The sequence below is a fragment of the Anabrus simplex genome, chromosome 13 (genome assembly GCF_040414725.1).
Source record: "Anabrus simplex isolate iqAnaSimp1 chromosome 13, ASM4041472v1, whole genome shotgun sequence".
Lineage (NCBI taxonomy): Eukaryota > Metazoa > Arthropoda > Insecta > Orthoptera > Tettigoniidae > Anabrus > Anabrus simplex.
The window spans coordinates 56,609,958-56,629,740 of record NC_090277.1 but is presented as its reverse complement, the minus strand read 5'-3'; the positions used below and the strand labels follow the sequence as shown (position 1 = coordinate 56,629,740).

The window sequence follows — 19,783 nt, the reverse complement described above, 5'->3', positions numbered from 1 at the left end:
AACCAACTTGAACAGCAGTGATTCCGTGTCCTGCAACGACATTAAAATGTCGTTGGTGTCCTGCATACGTAGTCATTGCTATATAGAGCGGGTGATGGTGCCAAAATCACGTGACTTGTAAAATGCTGACACTTGCGCAGTAGACCGAAAGCAGGTTCTGTTTATCTTTATTCTAGGGTCCTGACGGGTTTTATAATCTACACTGTAGTGACTGTGTTTAGACAGCTGGAATGTGGCAGGAAAATGCACACATATGAAGTATCATTCGCCTGCCAGTAAAATATATTTACTAATAGAGTTATTTTTTACTGCTCCTTTTTATTTCATTGTAATGCTCAAGGTTATGAAGAGAAAACTATACATGCGTTATTCGTGTATTCGGCGAAGACTGTTGTATGAAATGTAGGTAATATTTCTTAACTTCTACAAGGTAATAGAGTATTTTAGTGAGAAGACCGCTATATACTCTCCTCTTATATTCGTACTTACAGGTTATGAGCGACCATCGTGCAATTTCGATATGCTACTCATTTTACTGTTGCTTTTCTGCGCCTTGACCCCTGAAGCACTTGATAATCCTTGTTTAGAAGACTTGAAAGTTGTGGTAAGTTTCTACAAGTTCAATTAATTATTTCGTAAGATTGAATACCAATGCAAGAAGTATTCACGTTTTATTTCGTGAGGTTTAATATACATTATTTGTTTGCACGTGAAGGAACGGCATGGTTACTTAGAAATCAATGAATTTGGCATTGCTTCCACATACGCGTATGTTAATTACTCTCTCGACCAATTCTTGTTCTCTTCCGATCTAATAATAATAATAATAATAATAATAATAATAATAATAATAATAATAATAATAATAATAATAATATTTTTAACTTCCCAATTTTCTGAAGTATGTTGATGTTTAGACTACCAATGAAAGTCTTAGATTTTGGGCAAAGAGATTTGGGAAGCTCCGATACATTCCTGCATGATGTTCTCGGTCCCCCAGAATCCGATGACCGAGAAAAACTAGTATGTCTTCTAGTGCCTGGGGTAGGTGCATCGTTGATAAATGACATCATACTAGGTTGAAGGTATTGGGGAGATTGATTGTGATCAACCTCAATGTTACAACTAGGGTACTGAGCCTTAGAGGTTGCGTTAAGATGTTCTATGGCTGTCATTTTACGGCATTGAGCCAACCCTCCTCCTTTCACCGGGCTTGGGACCGGCAACAACAATTACTGAGTTACTCAATGGAAGAAGCTCAGCGAGAGGATGAAGAGATTTTGGGAGGAGAAGAAGGCCAACACATCAGCTAAGCTGATTCAATCGAGCTCCTAAGTAGGGTATAACGATGTAAAAATAATAATAATAATAATAATAATAATAATATGTCCGCCTCTGTGGTGTAGTCTACTGGTTAGCGTGATTAGCTGCCACCCCCGCAGGCTCGCGTTCGATTCCCGGCCCTACCACGAAATTTGAAAAAGTGGCACTAGGGCGGGAACGGGGTCCACTCAGCCTCGCGAGGTCAACTGAGTAGAGTTGGGTTCGATTCCCACCTCAGCCATCCTGGAAATGGTTTTCCGTGGTTTCCCACTTCTCCAGGCAAATGCCGGGATGGTACCTAACTTAAGGCCAAGGCCGCTTCCTTCCCTCTTTCTTGTCCATCCCTTCCAATATTCCCATCCCCCCACCCACAAGGACCCTGTTCAGCACAGCAAGTGGGGCCGCCTGGGCGAGGTGCTGGTCTTCCTTCCCAGTTGTATCCTCGCGACCCAAAGTCTCACGCTCCGGGATACTGCCCTTGAGGCGGTAGAGGTGGGATCCCTAGCTAAGTCCGAGGGAAAAACCAACCCTGGAGGGTAAACAGATTAAGAAAGAAAGAAAGAAAGAAAGAAAGAAAGAAAGAAAGAAAGAAAGAAAGAAAAAGAAATAATAATAATAATAATAATAATAATAATAATAATAATAATAATAATAATAATAATAATAATAATAATGTTATTGGCTTCACGCCTTGCCAACTAATTTTACGGTTTTCGTGGACGCCGAGGTGCCAGAATTTTGTCCGCAGGAGCTTTTTTTATGTGCCAGTAAATCTACCGATACGAGACTGACATATTTGAGCACCTTCAAATACCAACAGACTGAGCCAGGATCAAACCTCCTGAATTTGGGTCAGAAGACCAGTGCCTCAACCGTCTGAGCCACTCAGTCTGGCAAAATTAAATGATTGACGTGTTATCTAGGTTGCCTGGGAAAACAAGTATAAGTCAGAAAATGACTTCTACTCTTCTACCCTAGATAGATATTTACAGTTTTTTTTTTTTTCTACTTTTAGGATCGAATGAAATATAGTTTAGTTCTGAGTTATAGGCCTACTACTTAGATCAAAGATCGGAATCCCTTCCAGGATTCACACCGTACGCTTACCTTACTTTGAAAATCTTCGGACTTACACTCGTTTTAAAAAGTTTCTTACAAGTTGCTTTACGTCGCACCGACACAGATAGGTCTTACGGCGGTGATGGGACAGGAAAGGTCTAGGAGCGAGAAGGAAGCGGCCGTGGCCTTAATTAAGGTGTGAAAATGGGAAACCACGGAAAAACGTCTTCAGGGCTGCCGATAGTCGGGTTCGAACCCACTATCTCCCGAATGCAAGTTCACAGCTTTGCGCTCCTAACCGCACTGACAACTCTCTCGGTATTATTATTATTATTATTATTATTATTATTATTATTATTATTGAAATGAAATGGCGTATGGCTTTCGAGGACAAGTTCGGCTCGCCAGATGCAGGTCTTTTGATTTGACTCCCGTGGGCGACCTGCGCGTCGTGATGAGAATACAATGATGAAGACAACATATACACCCGGCCCCGTGCCAGCGGAATTAACCAATGATGGTTAAAATTCCCGAACCTGTCGGGAATCGAACGCGGGAGCCCTGTAACTAAAGGCCAGCACGCTAACCATTTAGACATGGAGCCGGACATTATTATTATTATTATTATTATTATTAGGATTACTTGATTCGAGAACTGAAAGAAAGCAGCTCAATTTGTGCTGGGTGATTTCCCACAAGAAAGTAATGTTACGAAAATATTGCAGAGTTAGGGCTGGGAAGACTTGGGAGAAAGGAGACGAGCTGCTCCAGTAAGCAGTATGTTCCAAGCTGTCAGTAGAGTAATGACGTTGTATGACATTAGTAGACGAATACGAATTAGTGTTGATTTTTGATTTGAAGATAAGGTTGGATTTCAAGACGAGAAATTGGGGCAAATATTCGTTTACAGGAGGAGTTAGGGATTGTAATAATTTACCAAAGGAAATACTGTACACCATAAATTTCCAAATTCTTTGAAATTATTTAAGAAAAGAGTGGGTAAGCCACAGATAGGGAATCTGCCATCTGATCAACTGCACTATAAATGCAGATCGGTGGTGACTGACAAGGCCTGCAAACATAAGGACTGTAAGCAAATACAATACGCGACACTTACGGATTTCGCCTTGCTAAAATGGGAGACAATTCGACGGTGGCGCTCCTAGTGACTTGACCTGAACAAATCGCGCTAAATTCAAATATCAATGGAAATGTATATACGGAAGTGGATAAATAAATTACGTCTAGAAAGAAAGTGGTATTGAGATATTAACTTCGAAGTTGCTGAAGCACTTCTGGATGAGTGAATTAAGAATTATTTAAAAGGTTATTATTCAAAGACTGAAATTAGACACATAAACAAGATATGAAATGGGCTGCTGTGAAATGGCTTGATCTTTCATTTATGCGTTACTTTTTCAGCTTTAGCATTCCTGCCTGAACTTTTACGGTTGGATTTGTCTTTTTTCTCATTTAAAAACATTGTATGATTACATTAAAACACTTCTCAATAAAAACATCGACACATTCCTTACACACATGATGCAATGGATTAACATTTAAAAGCTGGACAATTTTCCTCTTAACATGAAGCCTACTAAAAAAACTATAAAATTCCGGTTTTAATCTGAGAAGAGGGATTAAAGAAAGAAAAGTATGAAAATGTTATCGATAGTGATGCTTTGAGGAATATTTACGTACAATTAGAGTACAAATGTAACATACCCTTCGCTGTGTAGTCGAGGATTTTTAAAGTCGCTGGCATGGAAATGATCTGAACAGATCTTATAATTCTTATATAAGCGTAACGTTCCTTCTTTCTTGTACACCTTATCCAAATCACTTCTGTGACATTTCAAAACCCACAGATCACACCTACAACAACACATCGGTATTGAAGGTTAACTGCTGCACTATACAATAAAATATGCGTATTACATTTTATGCCAGTTAAAATATGTGTCGAGCAGGTCAGAAGATTATGAAGTAATATAAAAATCTCTGTCACTGGAAGAATATATATGCAAACACAATATTACTTACATGTTCTTGTCACGAGGGAACCTGAAGAACGACCGCGCATTTTTCTCTACTTCGTAATTACTGCAGCCAAACACAGCACATACCTTTCCCCTCGTGTTGAGAGGAGATATCAAGGAATGACACACACTACTATTTAATTATGTCAGATCACTGAAAACGCATAAAAAACACCAAAAACTTCACACAAAAATACACGTGCTCTTATGACAGAATCAGTACTGTTCAGGTCTATCCGCTAGAGTGAGCTCCAATAGCTGTCCCTCGATATCTCGCTCAGTGTCGCGTATTGTCTCTGCTGTATTTGTTGTAAGCAATATCTTGCTTGCTCGTCGACAAACTAAGGACGGATGTCTGAATTATGCTGCCATCTAGCAGCGCAATATAAAACTATTTCCGCCATTGCCGGTAAAGTAACCATGCAGCTATATCGACAGATGCGATTGAGATCAAAGCAATTGTTTCTTCAGCGACCACGACCGTGACTGGGACGGCAGATATTTAAAAGAAACATTTTTTTTACATCTCTATTTTATTTTTTAAATCTGTGCATTTCACTTAATCAAAATGAAGTTTGTATGCCAAATATACATTAATTAATGTCATTGGCTTTACGTCCCAGTAACTATTTTTACGGTTTTCGGAGACGCCGAGGGACGGAGTTTAGTCCCGCCGGAGACCTTTTACGTGCCAGTAAATCTACCGACACGAGGCTGACGTATCTGAGCGCCTCCAAATACCACCGGACCGAGCCAGGATCGAACCTGCCAAGTTGGGGTCAGAAGACCTGCGCCTCAACCATCTGAGCCACTCAGCCCGGCTATTATTATTATTATTATTATTATTATTATTTGGGGCTGCCTGGCCGAGGCGGTAAAGGCGTGCTCGGTTCGCCCGGAAGGGCGTGGGTTCGAATCCCCGTCAGGAAGTCGTAAAATTTAAGAAACGAGATTTCCACTTCCGGAGGTGCACATGGCCCTGAGGTTCACTCAGCCTACACCAAAACTGAGTACCAGGTTAATTCCTGGGGGCAAAGGCGGCCAGGCGTAGAGCTAACCACTCTACCCCATCAAGTGCTGGGGTTACGGATAGTGGAAGCCTTTACCTTCCACCGCTCCAAGGGCCTTCATGGCCTGTACGGAGATGACTTTGCTATTATTATTATTATTATTATTATTATTATTATTATTATTATTATTATTATTATTATTTACATCGTTATGCCCTACTCAGGAGCACGGTTGAACTTGCTTAGCTGATGTATTGGCCTTCTTTTCCTCCCAAAATCTCTTCATCCTCTCGCTGAGCTTCTTCCTTTGTTCTTCTGACCAAGTTCTTGTTATTATTATTATTATTATTATTATTATTATTATTATTATTATTATTATTATTATTATTACGGAGGGAGTTGGCCGTATAGTTAGGGTCGCGTACCTGTAAGCTTGCATTTGGCAGATGGTGGGTTTGAAACCACCGTTGGCAGCCCTGAAGAGGGTTTCCCGTGGTTTCCTATTTTCACACCAGGCAAGTGCTGGGTCTGTATCTTTATTAAGGCCACAGCCGATACCTTCCCTTACAATGTACCGATTCTCGTTTTACCATCGCACTGCTCGACTCTGTAATAACCTTCCTCAGTCAATCGTTCATTCATTCAATCAATCAATCAATCAATCAATCAATCGTCTGCATTTAGAGCTGTCGCCTAAGTGGTAGAGTCCCTTTCTGTTGTTCACCTAGTCTTTTCTTAAATAATTTCAAAGAATTTGGGCATTTATGGTACATTTCCCTTGATAATTTATTCCAATCCTTAACTTCTCTTCCTATAAACGAGTAGTTTCCCCAATTTTCCTCTTGAATTCCAACTTTACTTCATATTGTGATCTTACCTACTTTTAAATTAAAGACACCACTCAAACTTACTCGTCTACTGATGTCATTCCATGCCATCTCTCCACTGACATCTCGGAACATACCACTTACTCGAGCAGCTCGTCTCCTTTATCCCAGCCCAAACTTTGCAACATTTTTGTAACGCTACTCTTTTGTCGGAAATCACCCAGAACAAATCGAGCTGCTTTTCTTTGGATCTCTTCCAGTTCTCGAATCAACTAATCCTGGTGAGGGTCCCATACACTGGAACCATACTCTGGTTGGGGTCTTACTAGAGATTTATACGATCTCTCCTTTACATATTTACTACAGCCCCTAAATACCCTCATAACCATGTGCAGAGATCTGTACCTTTTATTTCAACCTCATTTATGTGATTACCTCAATGAAGATCATTCCTTATATTTACACCTAGGTGGGCCTATTTACATTGTTCCCGACAAGGTACTATCACTTCAACAACACTGTAACTGAGAGGACTTTTCATCTTGATGAACTTACCACCAAACTTTCCACCCCGTTTACCTTCGTACCCTTATCTGCTGTCCATCTCACAACATTGTCAAGGTCCTTTTTACAGTCGCTCAGAATCTAATATATTTATTACTCCATAGAGTAGGCCCTATAACACCATCCGAAAAAACGCCTTATCTGTGATTTCGAGGTCAAATAATACTGCCCTCAGTTAAAATAGTAGAATCACAACCACTACTCTTTTCTTAAAGTACAAAGAAGGCGGTAGGCAGGCGACGGTCTTAGAAATTGCAGAAATCTTTGTCTGTTACTTCTTGTTATGGAACACTCTACATGCCACTATTCGATGTGAGGGAAGGCGATATAAGAAATAGACTCACCTTTTCAATACAATATATCAAGTAAGTGATATTACATCAGTCTTGGGACTAGTTTCAGCCACTTAATGGCCATCTTCAGCCAAATAAAAATTAAACAGATCATGTGATAACTAAAACACATGTATAACAGACAAAGACAATGTTGCAGGAATAATTATAACATTAAATTATTATTATTATTATTATTATTATTTTATTATTATTATTATTATTATTATTATTATTATTATTATTATTATTATTATTATTATTATTATTATTATTATTATTATTTACATTTTATGACCTTCATCGGACCACTCTAGCTAACTTTATACAAAGAAATTTTCAGTTTCCTGTCAGCCCAGTATTTCTTTATTCTCTCTGATCTTATCCTTCTTTCTTTATCGGAAATCACCCTTCCTATTGTCTGTTTGTTGATTCTGATTTGCAGTCTGGTTTGCTTGTCAACGAGTTTCCTGATTTTGTTGGTTTTGTTTCTTAGGTCTTCCACTGTAATTTGTAGTTTATCCACATCTTCCTTGATTTATGTAATCCACTTAATGTTGCACTTACTATTCCATAATTTTTCTATTATTTTCTTGATGATCCTGTTCTCTGGTGTCCTGATTAAACTGCAAAGAGGCCTAGGGGACGGCCTAGAATGAGATAAAGGAGTTATGTTGTGGACTCTATTGAAAATAGCAAAGTCGGTAGCAATAAAGTACTAGAAGAGGAATGGTGGAAATATCGAGTAAGATGGAGGGCTTTGGTACATTACCCAACCCAGAGAGAATCTGGAAAATGGAATGGATGAAGATTAAGAAGTGTTTTTTTGGAATCGATGTAAATAGTGTATTTGACTGAGATCAAGCGGCATATAAACTGTATATTATATTTGTAAGGGGCTAGGAATTGTGTATGTTGTTGTGTATAACCGATATTTTGGAACGAAGGAAGTACCCAGTACTTCGGGTTATTTTATGAATCAGATGGAATATTTCTTTTATGCAAGGAGATAACGCTTGGGTTGCACTAGCTAGTTCTGCAAACCTAGACCGTGTCCGTGTCTACAGGCATAAAATAAGGAACGTGTAATCAGGAAGTGACTTATGGCACTGTAACAGTGAATGAGTGAGGTTTTAACGTTGCTCACGTATTACATACTTCTTTGTGGAACAGTGCAGGCAAATGTGAGACGATGGAAACTTTTTATTTTGTGAATTCATGTTGTTTTTCAAGCATTTTTGCGTAAAACATAATTCTACAGCGCGAAAGTTAGTTTGCTCTCATTTAGCGAAAAGCATCATGTAACCGCATTTAGTATATGCCAATAATCTTCAATATTAATATCTCATTTTTGGACAACCGTCTGTATGTGTTTCAATGAGCTGCGAGGATCTTTTTTTTCCCTAGTTGCTTTACGTCGCTCCGACACAGATAGGTCTTATGGCGACGATGGGACGGGAAAGGGCTAGGAGTTGGAAGGAAGCGGCCGTGGCCTTAATTAAGGTACAGCCCAAGCATTTGCCTGGTGTGAAAATGGGAAACCACGGAAAACCATTTTCAGGGCTGCCGACAGAGGGGTTCGAACCTACTATCTCCCGAATACTGGATACTGGCCGCACTTAAGCGAGCGAGGATCTTAAAAGGCCGAAGTTTTCAGTCAGCAGTAGGTAAAGAGTGTTGGTTACAAGGATAATATCCAGATAGAGGAGGAGACTAAAACTAAAGAGGTATTAAAATTTACCCATGACAACAATGACATTTACAGTAAGATACAAACGTTGAAAACCAGAAAAGCGGTTGGAATTGACAAGGTTTCGGGGGATATACTAAAGACAAATGGGTGGGATATAGTACCATATCTGAAGTACTTATTTGATTATTGTTTGCATGAAGGAGCTGTACTAAATGAATGGAGAGTTGCTATAGTAGTCCCTGTGTATAAAGGAAAGGGTGATAGACATAAAGCTGAAAACTACAGGCCAGTCAGTTTGACATGCATTGCAGGTAAGCTTTGGGAAAGCATTGTTTCTGAATATATTAGACATGTTTGCGAAATTAATAACGGGTTTGATAGAAGGCAGTTTGGGTTTAGGAAAGGTTATTCCACTAAAGCTCAACTTGTAGGATTCCAGCAAGATATAGCAGATATCCTGGATTCAGGAGGTCAATTGGACTGTATCGCGATTGACCTATCTAAGGCATTTGACAGAGTAGATCATGGGAGACTACTGGCAAAAATGAGTGCAATTGGACTTGACAAAAGAGTGACTGAATAGGTGACCTTGTGAGATGGACAGTAGGCAATGGTATGATTATAAACGTGGTTAAAAGTCAGGTTGTGAGTTTCACAAATAGGAAAAGTCCTCTCCGTTTTAATTACTTCGTTGATGGGGTGAAAGTTCCTTTTGGGGAACATTGTAAGTACCTAGGTGTTAATATAGGGAATGATTTTCATTGGGGCAATCATATAAACATGATTGTAAATAAAGGGTACAGATCTCTGCACACGGTTATGAGGGTATTTAGAGATTGTAGTAAGGATGTAAAGGAGAGGACATATAAGTCTCTGGTAACACCCCAACTAGAATATGGTTTTAGTGTATGGGACCCTCACCAGGATTACTTGATTCAAGAACTGGAAAAAATCCAAATAAAAGCAGCTCGATTTGTTCTGGGTGATTACCGACAAAAGAGTAGCGTTACAAAAATGTTGCAAAGTTTGGGCTGGGAAGACTTGGGATAACGGAGACGAGCTGCTCGAGTAAGTGGTACGTTCCGAGATGTCCGTGGGGAGATGGCGTGGGATGACATCAGTAGACGAGTAAGTTTGAGTGGTGTCTTTAATTTAAAAGTAGGTAAGATCACAATATGAAGATAAAGTTGGAATTCAAGATGACAAATTGGGGCAAATATTCGTTTGTAGGAAGGGAAGTTAGGGATTGGAATAACTTACCAAGGGAGAAGTTCGATAAATTTCCAATTTCTTTGCAATCATTTAAGAAAAAGCTAGGATAACAACAGATAGGGAATCTGCCACCTAGGCGATTGCCCTAAATGCAGATTAGTATCGATTGATTGAGGTTAAAAAAATTCTTATCGAGTCTGTTGTCGGGCATTCTTGAAATACAGTATATCCAAAACCCTTCCTTTACGTTATGTACGTGAAATTCTGCCTCATGTTTTATATACTTCTTTGTTACTGCGTAATCGATATTTGTGGGCACATTTTTTGTCCGAGAATTTTAAAAAAATTCCTTCTTCTCGATTTCTTTAATGCTTTTTTGTTGTTAAATAGTCCTAGTCATTATGAAGCATACAGGCATTCTGGTTGGATTACTGTATTATTATTATTATTATTATTATTATTATTATTATTATTATTATTCTTTTACAAATGACGCCCAACTGTTGGGCAAGTGTTAAAGTTATAATTTTTGCCTACTACAATTGATGAGCTTATTTCCAAAGCGACGTAACTTCAACGTGTATTTATTTTCAATGTGCCTTATATTCGTTTTGACTAATCCGCGGGCTCTCTGGACGTTACGTTATATGACACAGAAACATGGCTGCCTAAGATGGTGGATGTATATAGTGTTTGTGACTTATGTACATCCCGTATTTGAAAGAATTGAAAAGAAGGTGCGGAAAACTGAAATTGTCCATTTTACCTATTGAGTATAACAATATTTTGCAGTAGTTGCCACTGTACGTGTTCTTGGCAGGGACTGGAATCTCTACACGTTGAAAAACTTAGTTAGGGAACATGTTAAATCAAAACTGTATTTTAATATATCAGGGTTTTAATCTATTGAGGTAAATACAAATAAAATGTTCTGGAAATCCACGTTTTTCAGGGTTGACAGATTGTTTTTATACATTGTTGAAGAGGGGGTAAAAAATGGTCGTCTATCGTGCCCAGTCTTAAACAGTTAAGAACATTCTGTGAAAAAGGAGAAGATAAAAGACATAAAAATTCTTCTAAATGAACATGAAATACCGGAGCACCATCCTGCAATGCCGTTTTATCAATGTGTATTCGTATTTGCTCCAGCGGGCAATATTCATAAAGATAGTGACAGTGATGGCGATTTTTTGAACATTATTTTAAAATTTATTTTACCCGTGTAAGTGTTGTAATAACAGTGGTGATGGTGGTGATTATTGTTTTAAGAGGAAATGCAACTAGGCAACCATCCTTTATATAACACTAATCAGAGAGAAAAATCGAAGGGGTCCGACACTTCGAAAAATAAAGATATCGGCCAAAGGAAGACAAGGGCCACGAAGGGCGTGAAAATGAAAGACTCCCTAGCCCTCGCAAACCTAATAGCGCCGGGGTCGGAAAAGAACAAGAGTTGACCAAGGGAGGTAGGATAGGATAGATGCAAGTGAGGAGCCAGGCACAAGTAAGTGGAAGCAATGCCAGGACTCAGCTAAGGGCCCCGTGGTCGCCAACCCACACTCAAAAGTTCAGAGCCCCTGGGGCCCCTTTTAGTCGCCTCTTACGACAGGCAGGGGATACCGTGGGTGTTATTCTACGGCCCCCACCGACAGGAGGAGTTGTAATAACAGGTGTATTTTCTTTATAATCAGTATTTTAAATTTAGGTAATAATCGTTATGTTTAAGCAATTTCAGTGTTGATCAATATCACTAGCCGCCTCTGTGGTGTAGTGGTTAGCGTGATTAGCTGCCACCCCCGGAGGTCCGGGTTCGATTCCCGGCTCTGCCACGAAATTTGAAAAGTGGTACGAGGGCTGGAACGGGGTCCACTCAGCCTCGGGAGGTCAACTGAGTAGAAGTGGGTTCGATTCCCACCTCAGCCATCCTGGAAGTGGTTTTCCGTGGTTTCCCACTTCTCCTCCAGGCGAATGCCGGGATGGTACCTAACTTAAGGCCACGGCCGCTTCCTTCCCTCTTCCTTGCCTATCCCTTCCAATCTTCCCATCCCTCCACATGGCCCCTGTTCAGCATAGCAGGTGAGGCCGCCTAGGCGAGGTACTGGCCATTCTCCCCAGTTGTATCCCCGACCAAGAGTCTGAAGCTCCAGGACACTGCCCTTGAGGCGGTAGAGGTGGGATCCCTCGCTGAGTCCGAGAGAAAAGCCGAACCTGGAGGGTAAACAGATGATGATGATGATGATGAAGATATTTTGAAAATGCAATGTCAAGATGTGTATAGAAGTAATGAATGAAACTACGTTAAATTCATAATCATATCTACATGCAATTATAAGAAAATAAAAATATCGTGATTTCTGAAGTTTTGCATTTCGAGGAGTTACGTCACTTTGGACATAAATTCTTCAGTTGGCGTTCGAGCTAATAAAAGTAATATTTCAACCTTAAACTCTAAACCTCAGTACAACTTTCTTTAACTGTGATACCTGGTATTATCTTACGAAAACAAAAAATAGTAAGACATAAGAACTTAAACTAAATATTGGAGCCAGAACTTTCTAATTCTGAGATGCTCTGTCTCGTGTTTGAATCTCTTATGTAACGGTTCTCTTTGTTAAGAGCTCTAATTTGGCTTTTCCTCTCTCGACCTGAAGAAAGAATACTGTATAATATGTAATTCAGCGATCATGGCCGAACACAGTCCACAGTTAATCACACGCCACAAGCGCTGTCAATCACAGCAGATCGAAGTGAAGCCCTCTTATTGGGCGCCTGGGGGTTGACATACTGCACGCAATGGACTAATAACGACCATTAGAAGATGCCTTAGTCAGATTACTACTTACATTGTGTTTTGTATTATTTTTTTAACGAAAAGTGGAACTATAGACTGTTCCATATAAAATGTTGTTGTAGCACTTTTGATATTTATTTCTTCTTCTTCTTCTTCTTCTTCTTCTTCTTCTTTTCGATTTTGGCCGTGTAAGGATCACTGACAGTAACCCTGTGAATGCATCTTGACTCTTCTTTTCTTGACTTTCAATAGTTCTTCAACTTTGCTGTTTCCCCCTCTCTTGTGTCCAGATGTTATTACCTTTCCTCTTAATAATAATAATAATAATAATAATAATAATAATAATAATAATAATAATAATAATAATAATAATAATAGCCGCCTCTGTGGTGTAGTGGTTAGCGTGATTAGCTGCCACCCCTGGAGGTCCGGGTTCGATTCCCGGCTCTGCCACGAAATTTGAAAAGTGGTACGAGGGCTGGAACGGGGTCCACTCAGCCTCGGGAGGTCAACTGAGTAGAGGTGGGTTCGATTCCCACCTCAGCCATCCTGGAAGTGGTTTTCCGTGGTTTCCAACTTCTCCTCCAGGCGAATGCCGGGATGGTACCTAACTTAAGGCCACGGCCGCTTCCTTCCCTCTTCCTTGCCTATCCCTTCCAATCTTCCCATCCCTCCACAAGGCCCCTGTTCAGCATAGCAGGTGAGGCCGCCTGGGCGAGGTACTGGTCATACTCCCCAGTTGTATCCCCTGACCAAGAGTCTGAAGCTCCAGGACACTGCCCTTGAGGCGGTAGAGGTGGGATCCCTCGCTAAGTCCGAGGGAAAAACCGAACCTGGAGGGTAAACAGATGATAATAATAATAATAATAATAATAATAATAATAATAATAATTATAATGTTATTTGCTTTACGTCCCTCTAACTACTCTTTTACGGTTTTCGGAGACGCCGAGGTGCCAGAAATGAGTCCCTCAGGAGTTCTTTTACGTGCCAGTAAATCTACCGACACGAGGCTGACGTATTTGAGCACCTTCAAATACCACCGGACTGAGCCAGAATCGAACCTGTGAAGTTGGGGTCAGAAGGCCAGCGCCTTAACCGTCTGAGCCACTCAGCCCGGCACCTTTCCTCTTCTCCTTCTCCTGGAAGCCCTTGGCATTTTGTATATCTTCCGAAAGTTGCCAACGGCCGTAGCCATGTTGAAACACCGGATCGCGTGAGATCTGCGCAGTTAAGCAACGTTGGGCGTGGTCAATATTTGGATGGGTTGCCACGCACGGGAATGGAGGAGCGGAAAGTAACTGGCCACCCTACCGTCCGTAAACTCCGGCTCAGTCACACCTCTGCGGAGGCTCGGACGTGCGTTTGGGTAGAATGTATCCTTACCTCTGAAAGTTGGTCAATCTTATATTATATCGTCTCTTAGTCCAATCTCTGTCATCATTTTTTACTCCTTGAATCCACTGGTTGCCATTCTTGCTCCTGTAAATGAGGAGTGCCTGTTTAAAAGGCACTGTTTCACCCTAAGAAATGTGTGTAAAAACGCAAGGGAACGTATAATACAAGACACGTGCAACATGCCCTGGTGCTATTTTATTTTATTACCTGTTAATTATGTACGAAGCGGATCTTTGTAGATTTCTTTAGTGGGACGTTAATTGGCATATTACGAACTATTTTATAGTTTTATGTGTTTAATATTTAGTTAAAATTTTAGATTATTTTGTTTCACGTTCATTGAATGTTGTCCTTATGGTAATCCAAATTCCCCGTGATGTAGGAGTATTGTGCTTGCCTCTTACCCGAAAGCCCCGGGTTCGATTCCCGGCCAGGTCAGGGATTTTTACCTGGACCCGAGGGCAGGTTCGAGGTCCATTCAGCCTACGTGATTAGAATTGAGGAGCTATCTGACGGTGAGATAGTGACCCCGGTCTAGAAAGCCAAGAATAACGGCCGAGAGGATTCGTCGTGCTGACCACACGCACTCCAACCCCTCACCTTTAGAGGTGATGAAATGAAATGGCGTATTGCTTTTAGTGCCGGGAGTGTCCGAGGACATGTTCGGCTCGTCAGGTGCAGGTCTTTCGATTTGATCCCCGTAGGCGACCTGCGCGTCATGATGAGGATGAAATGATGATGAAGACGACACATACACCCAGTCCCCGTGCCAGAGAAATTAACCAATGATGGTTAAAATTCCCGACCCTTCCGGGAATCGAACCCGGGACCCCTGTGGCCAAAGGCCAGCACGCTAACCAATTAGCCATGGAGCCGGGCTCTAGAGGTGATTAGCAGTGTCTTATCCCCACAATATTTTTTTTCCAGATAGTAAGTAATATATTGTAACAAGTCTTGTTGAAATCGCTCCTGTGGTTTAGGAGGAGATATGGAACAAACCCAGATATATACATACAAGCAATGCCTTTTATTTATTTTATCACATATGAAATTGAGGACTCGGGAAAAATTGTGCGTCGGCTAATAACAGACTCAGCTACGGGATCCGTGATTACCACTACAGTCTCTTCATTTGAGAGATGCTGGGGAGTCACCCTTTTTAAGTCGACTCTTTTGAGAAGCATGAGATAATATGATGTGTTCCATCCTTGCCACAGGGCGTAATCGTAGACACTAACATGAAGGTATTAGGTGTCGAGGCTTGCGTAGTCTTTCATTTTAACGCCCTTAATGACCCTTGTCTTTCTTTGGACGATACTTTAATTTTTTCTCTCTGTTTAGTGTTAACAGAGGATAGTTCTGGAATCTGAAGGATGGATTAAGGGAATTAGAGAGAATACGGAAGACCTGCAAAACTCTGAACGATTTGAAAAACAAAACATAAAATTTAAAGTAACTGAAAAAAAAAAACAACATAAAAATAAGACGTAAACCAATAACAGACAAACGACATACATTGAAAAGGGTATTTACAGGTGGTGGTGATTATTGTTTTAAGAGGAAGTACAACTATGCAACCATCCTCTATATAACACTAATCAGAGGGAAAAATGGAAGGGACCCGACACTTCGAAAAATGAAGATATCGGCCAAAGGAAGACAAGGGCCACGAAGGGCGTGAAAATGAAAGACTCCCTAGCCCTCGCAAACCTAATAGCGTCGGGGTCGGAAAAGAACAAGAGTTGACCAAGAGAGGCCGGATAGGATAGATGAAAGTGAGGAGCCTGGCACAAGTAAGTGGAAGCAATGCCAGGACTCAGCTGAGGGCCCCGTGGTCGCCAACCCACGCTCCAAAGTTTAGAGCCCCTGGGGTCCCTTTTAGTCGCCTCTTACGACAGGCAGGGGATACCGTGGGTGTTATTCTACCGCCCCCACCCACAGGGGGAAAGGGTATTTACAGATGAGGAACGTCAGGAAAGATCAGACCGAATGAATAGCTAATGGGCAATTCGGAAAGAAAAAACATATCGAAGAAGATGACTAGAAAATGCTTGACTGAAGTAGTCCAATGTGGTCGTAAAAGGAGAAGAAGAAGAAGAAGAAGAAAAAGAAGATAGTTACCTAGTAGGCGTACTTCCTCTTAAAACAATAATCACTACCACCACCACCTCCCTCCATCTTGTTCAGTCTTACGTTCTGTTGTCTTAGTTCCTCCTGCGCAAGCTACCAAGTGCGTCTTCGTCTTGTCCCCACCTCCTTCTGACTTTTTCTGGTAACAGGCCGTTTCTGTTGTGATATTCTCATGGTCTCGTCTTCCACTTGGGTAGTCCTTTCTTGCCATCTATTTCTCTCAAGTATTCTTTCAATATTTTGCTTGATGCTTTTTGCCGCATCTTCGCTTTGAAATGTACTTCTCTCATATTGAAAAATCCACAGCCTGTTTTCCAGTCATTCCATCGGGTCAGGAATGGAATGAACGAAGCCCCCATCTAGCGGCGATGATATGAATTGTGCCGGCTGCCGAAGCCTGTCGCACTCCCCTGGTGCAATGATTAATGACTGACAGATGGAATGATATCGGAGAGTGTTGTTGAAATGAAAGATGTCAGGAGTATCCAGAGAAAAACCTTTCTCGCCTCCACTTTGTCGAGCAAAACTTCTCACGTGAATTGACCCTCCTGTGGGTGGTGCGGTAAATTAACACCCACGGTATCCCCTGCCTGTCGTAAAAGGTGACTAAAGGGGCCCCAAGGGCTCTGAACTGGGGAGGGGGTTTGGCGACCACGGAGTCATTGCTTCCACTTACTTGTGCCAGCTATCCGACCTCACTTGGTCAACTATCGTTCTTTTCGATCCCAACGGTATTAAGTTGCGAATCCTAGAGATTATGTCATTTTCACGCCCTTCATGGCCCTTGTCTTCCTTGGATCGATATCTTCATTTTTCGAATTGTCAGATCCCTTCTATTTTTTCTCTCTGATCAGTGTTAATAGAATAGCCTCCGTGGCTCAGGCGGCAGCGCGTCGGCCTCTCAGCGCTGGGCTCCGTTGTTCAAATCCCGGTCACTCCATGTGAGATTTGTGCTGGACAAAGCGGAGGCGGAATAGGTTTTTCTCCGGGTACTCCGGTTTTCCCTGTCATATTTCATCCAGCAACACTCTCCACTATCATTTCATTTCATCTGTCAGTCGTTAATTATTGCCCCAGAGGAGTGCGACAAGACTCGGCAGCCGGAACAATTCCTATCCTCGGCGCAAGACGGGGGCTTCTTTCATTCCATCCCTGATCCGATCACTGACTGCAAAACAGGTTGTAGGTTCTCATTTTCAGTGTTAATAGAGGATGGTTGCCTACTGTAGTTGTACCTCCTCTTAAAACAACAATCACCACCAACACCACCACCATCACATGGATTGACTGGGATTTGAAACACGGAACCCAAGCGGCGAGAGGCGGCGTGCTGCCGTCTGAGCCACGGAGGCTCTTATTGCTCTCTTATTATATTCCATTCGTTTACCCTGCAGGGTTGTTTTTTTCCTCGGACTCAGCGAGGGATCCCACCTCTACCGCCTCAAGGGCAGTGTCTTGGAGTGTGAGACAACTGGGGAGGAGGACCAGTACCTCGCCCAGGCGGCCTCACCTGCTATGCTGAACAGGGGCCTTGCGGGGGGGGATGGGAAGATTGGAAGGGATAGGCAAGGAAGAAAAAGGAAGCGGCCGTGGCCTTAAGTTAGGTTCCATCCCGACATTTGCCTGGAGAAGAAGTGGGAAACCACGGAAAACCACTTCGAGGATGGCTGAGGTGGGAATCAAACACCCTTTTCCCCCTATGGGTGGGAACGGTAGAATAACATCCACGGTATCCCTGTCTGTCGTAAGAGGCGACTAAAAGGGGGCCCCAGCGACTCTTAAGTTGGGAGCTTTGGTTGGCGACCACGGGGCCCTTAGCTGAGTCCTGGCATTGCTTCCTCTTACTAGTGTCAGGCTGGTCCCTTTCATCTATCCCAGAGCCTCTCAGAGTGCATGCACTGTGCAAGTTGCAAAAGACAACTTTGCTTGGTTGACCAGAGTGTAGACCCCCACTCCTCGATTTGGAGCAATAACGCTGTCTCTCTCTTTCCCCACGCTTGTCTCGCTCGCTCCGCGTGACTCCCTCTTCCTCACTTGCTCCGTAGCGCCCCAAATCCGAGCCGAGTTGAGTCGAGTAAAGCCGAGTAGCCCAGAGACGAAGCGTTGGTCCGAGCCGAGCCGAGTGGGATCGATGCACTGTGCACAGGAACTCTGCGCCTCAATTTGCACGCGTGAGATTTTGGGCGTTTGAGAGACCCTGATCTATCCTATCCGACCTACCTTGGTCAACTCTTGTTCTTTTCTGACCCCGACGGTATTAGAGCATTCGAGGCGTAGGGGGTCTTTCATTTACATGCCCTTCGTGGCCCTTGTCTTTATTTGGTCGATACCCTCATTTTTCGAAGTGTCGGATCCCTTTCATTTTTTCTCTCTTATTAGTGTTATATAGAGGATGGTTGCCCGGTTGTACTTCCTCTTAAAACAATAATCACCACCACTTGAACCTCCTGTACTCAGTTGACCTCCCGAGGCTGAGTGGAGTCCGTTCCAGTCCTCGTACAACTTTTCAAATTTCGTGGCAGAACCGCGAATCGAACCTGGGCCTCCGGGAGTGGCAGCTAATCACATTAACCACTACACCACAGAGGCAGACTGCTGCTGTCATTCCAGAGTCTATTCTCATGTCATCCCGTTTGCATTCTTCCAATACGATATAATTCTGGCATGCAGCTGTCAAGTTCCAGGATCCACTTTAAGAAACACGCTTGTGTTCTTTCCAGCTTTGATTGCTCTTCCCATCCCCATATCTCTGCTGCATAGAGTACGATGCTCTTTACTAGATGAAGTCATGAAATTCATCCATTTTTCAGTATCATTTGAATTGGATCACCCTATAGTCTGAGAATACGAGCAGAGGGAAATGCAGCAGTAATTACATTGTAACAACGAAGAGTTTATTTTTTTCCTTCCTTCTTCCCTTGAAAGGAAGACTGGGAATTGTGCAGTAATAATACTAATATTATTATTACTCATAGTTGTTTTGGTGGCGCATGTTTTTCTCTAAAAAGAAGGGAAAATGTGAAGCGAAGTGGATTACAGGGGGCCTTCCTCTCTGACGTGTCCTCGCTTCTGACAGCTAAATAAGGGGGCGGTGCCCAAAGCCACCTGAACATAGCTAGTCCTTTCTTCCATCAATACTCTTCAATAGCTTGCTTTTTTCAGTGTATCACAACGATATATTCATCATCATCATCATCATCATCATCACCATCATCATCATCATCATCATCATCATCATCATCATCATCATCATCATAATCTTCTTCTTCTTCTTCTTCTTCTTCTTCTTCTACGAAAGCCAATGCCTTGTCGCTGTAGCCACATCTGACGATTTCCTGCTAGCCTCTTCACGTTGCTGTATGAACCACATGCCAGTTCACCGATGGAGTTCCCAGTCCTTTTTTC

The 19,783-nt window shown here is 42.0% G+C and overlaps 1 protein-coding gene across 1 annotated transcript in view; it reads left to right on the top strand.

The window, feature by feature from the left end:
- Positions 1 to 497: 497 nt before the first annotated feature.
- Positions 498 to 19,783, top strand: part of LOC136884744 (uncharacterized) — a 133,811-nt gene continuing 114,525 nt past the window's right edge. The window contains exon 1 of the mRNA XM_068230017.1: positions 498 to 604. Within this exon, the coding sequence (XP_068086118.1) occupies positions 521 to 604 (84 nt within the window). The 5' untranslated portion in view covers positions 498 to 520. The remainder of the gene's footprint in view (positions 605 to 19,783) is intronic.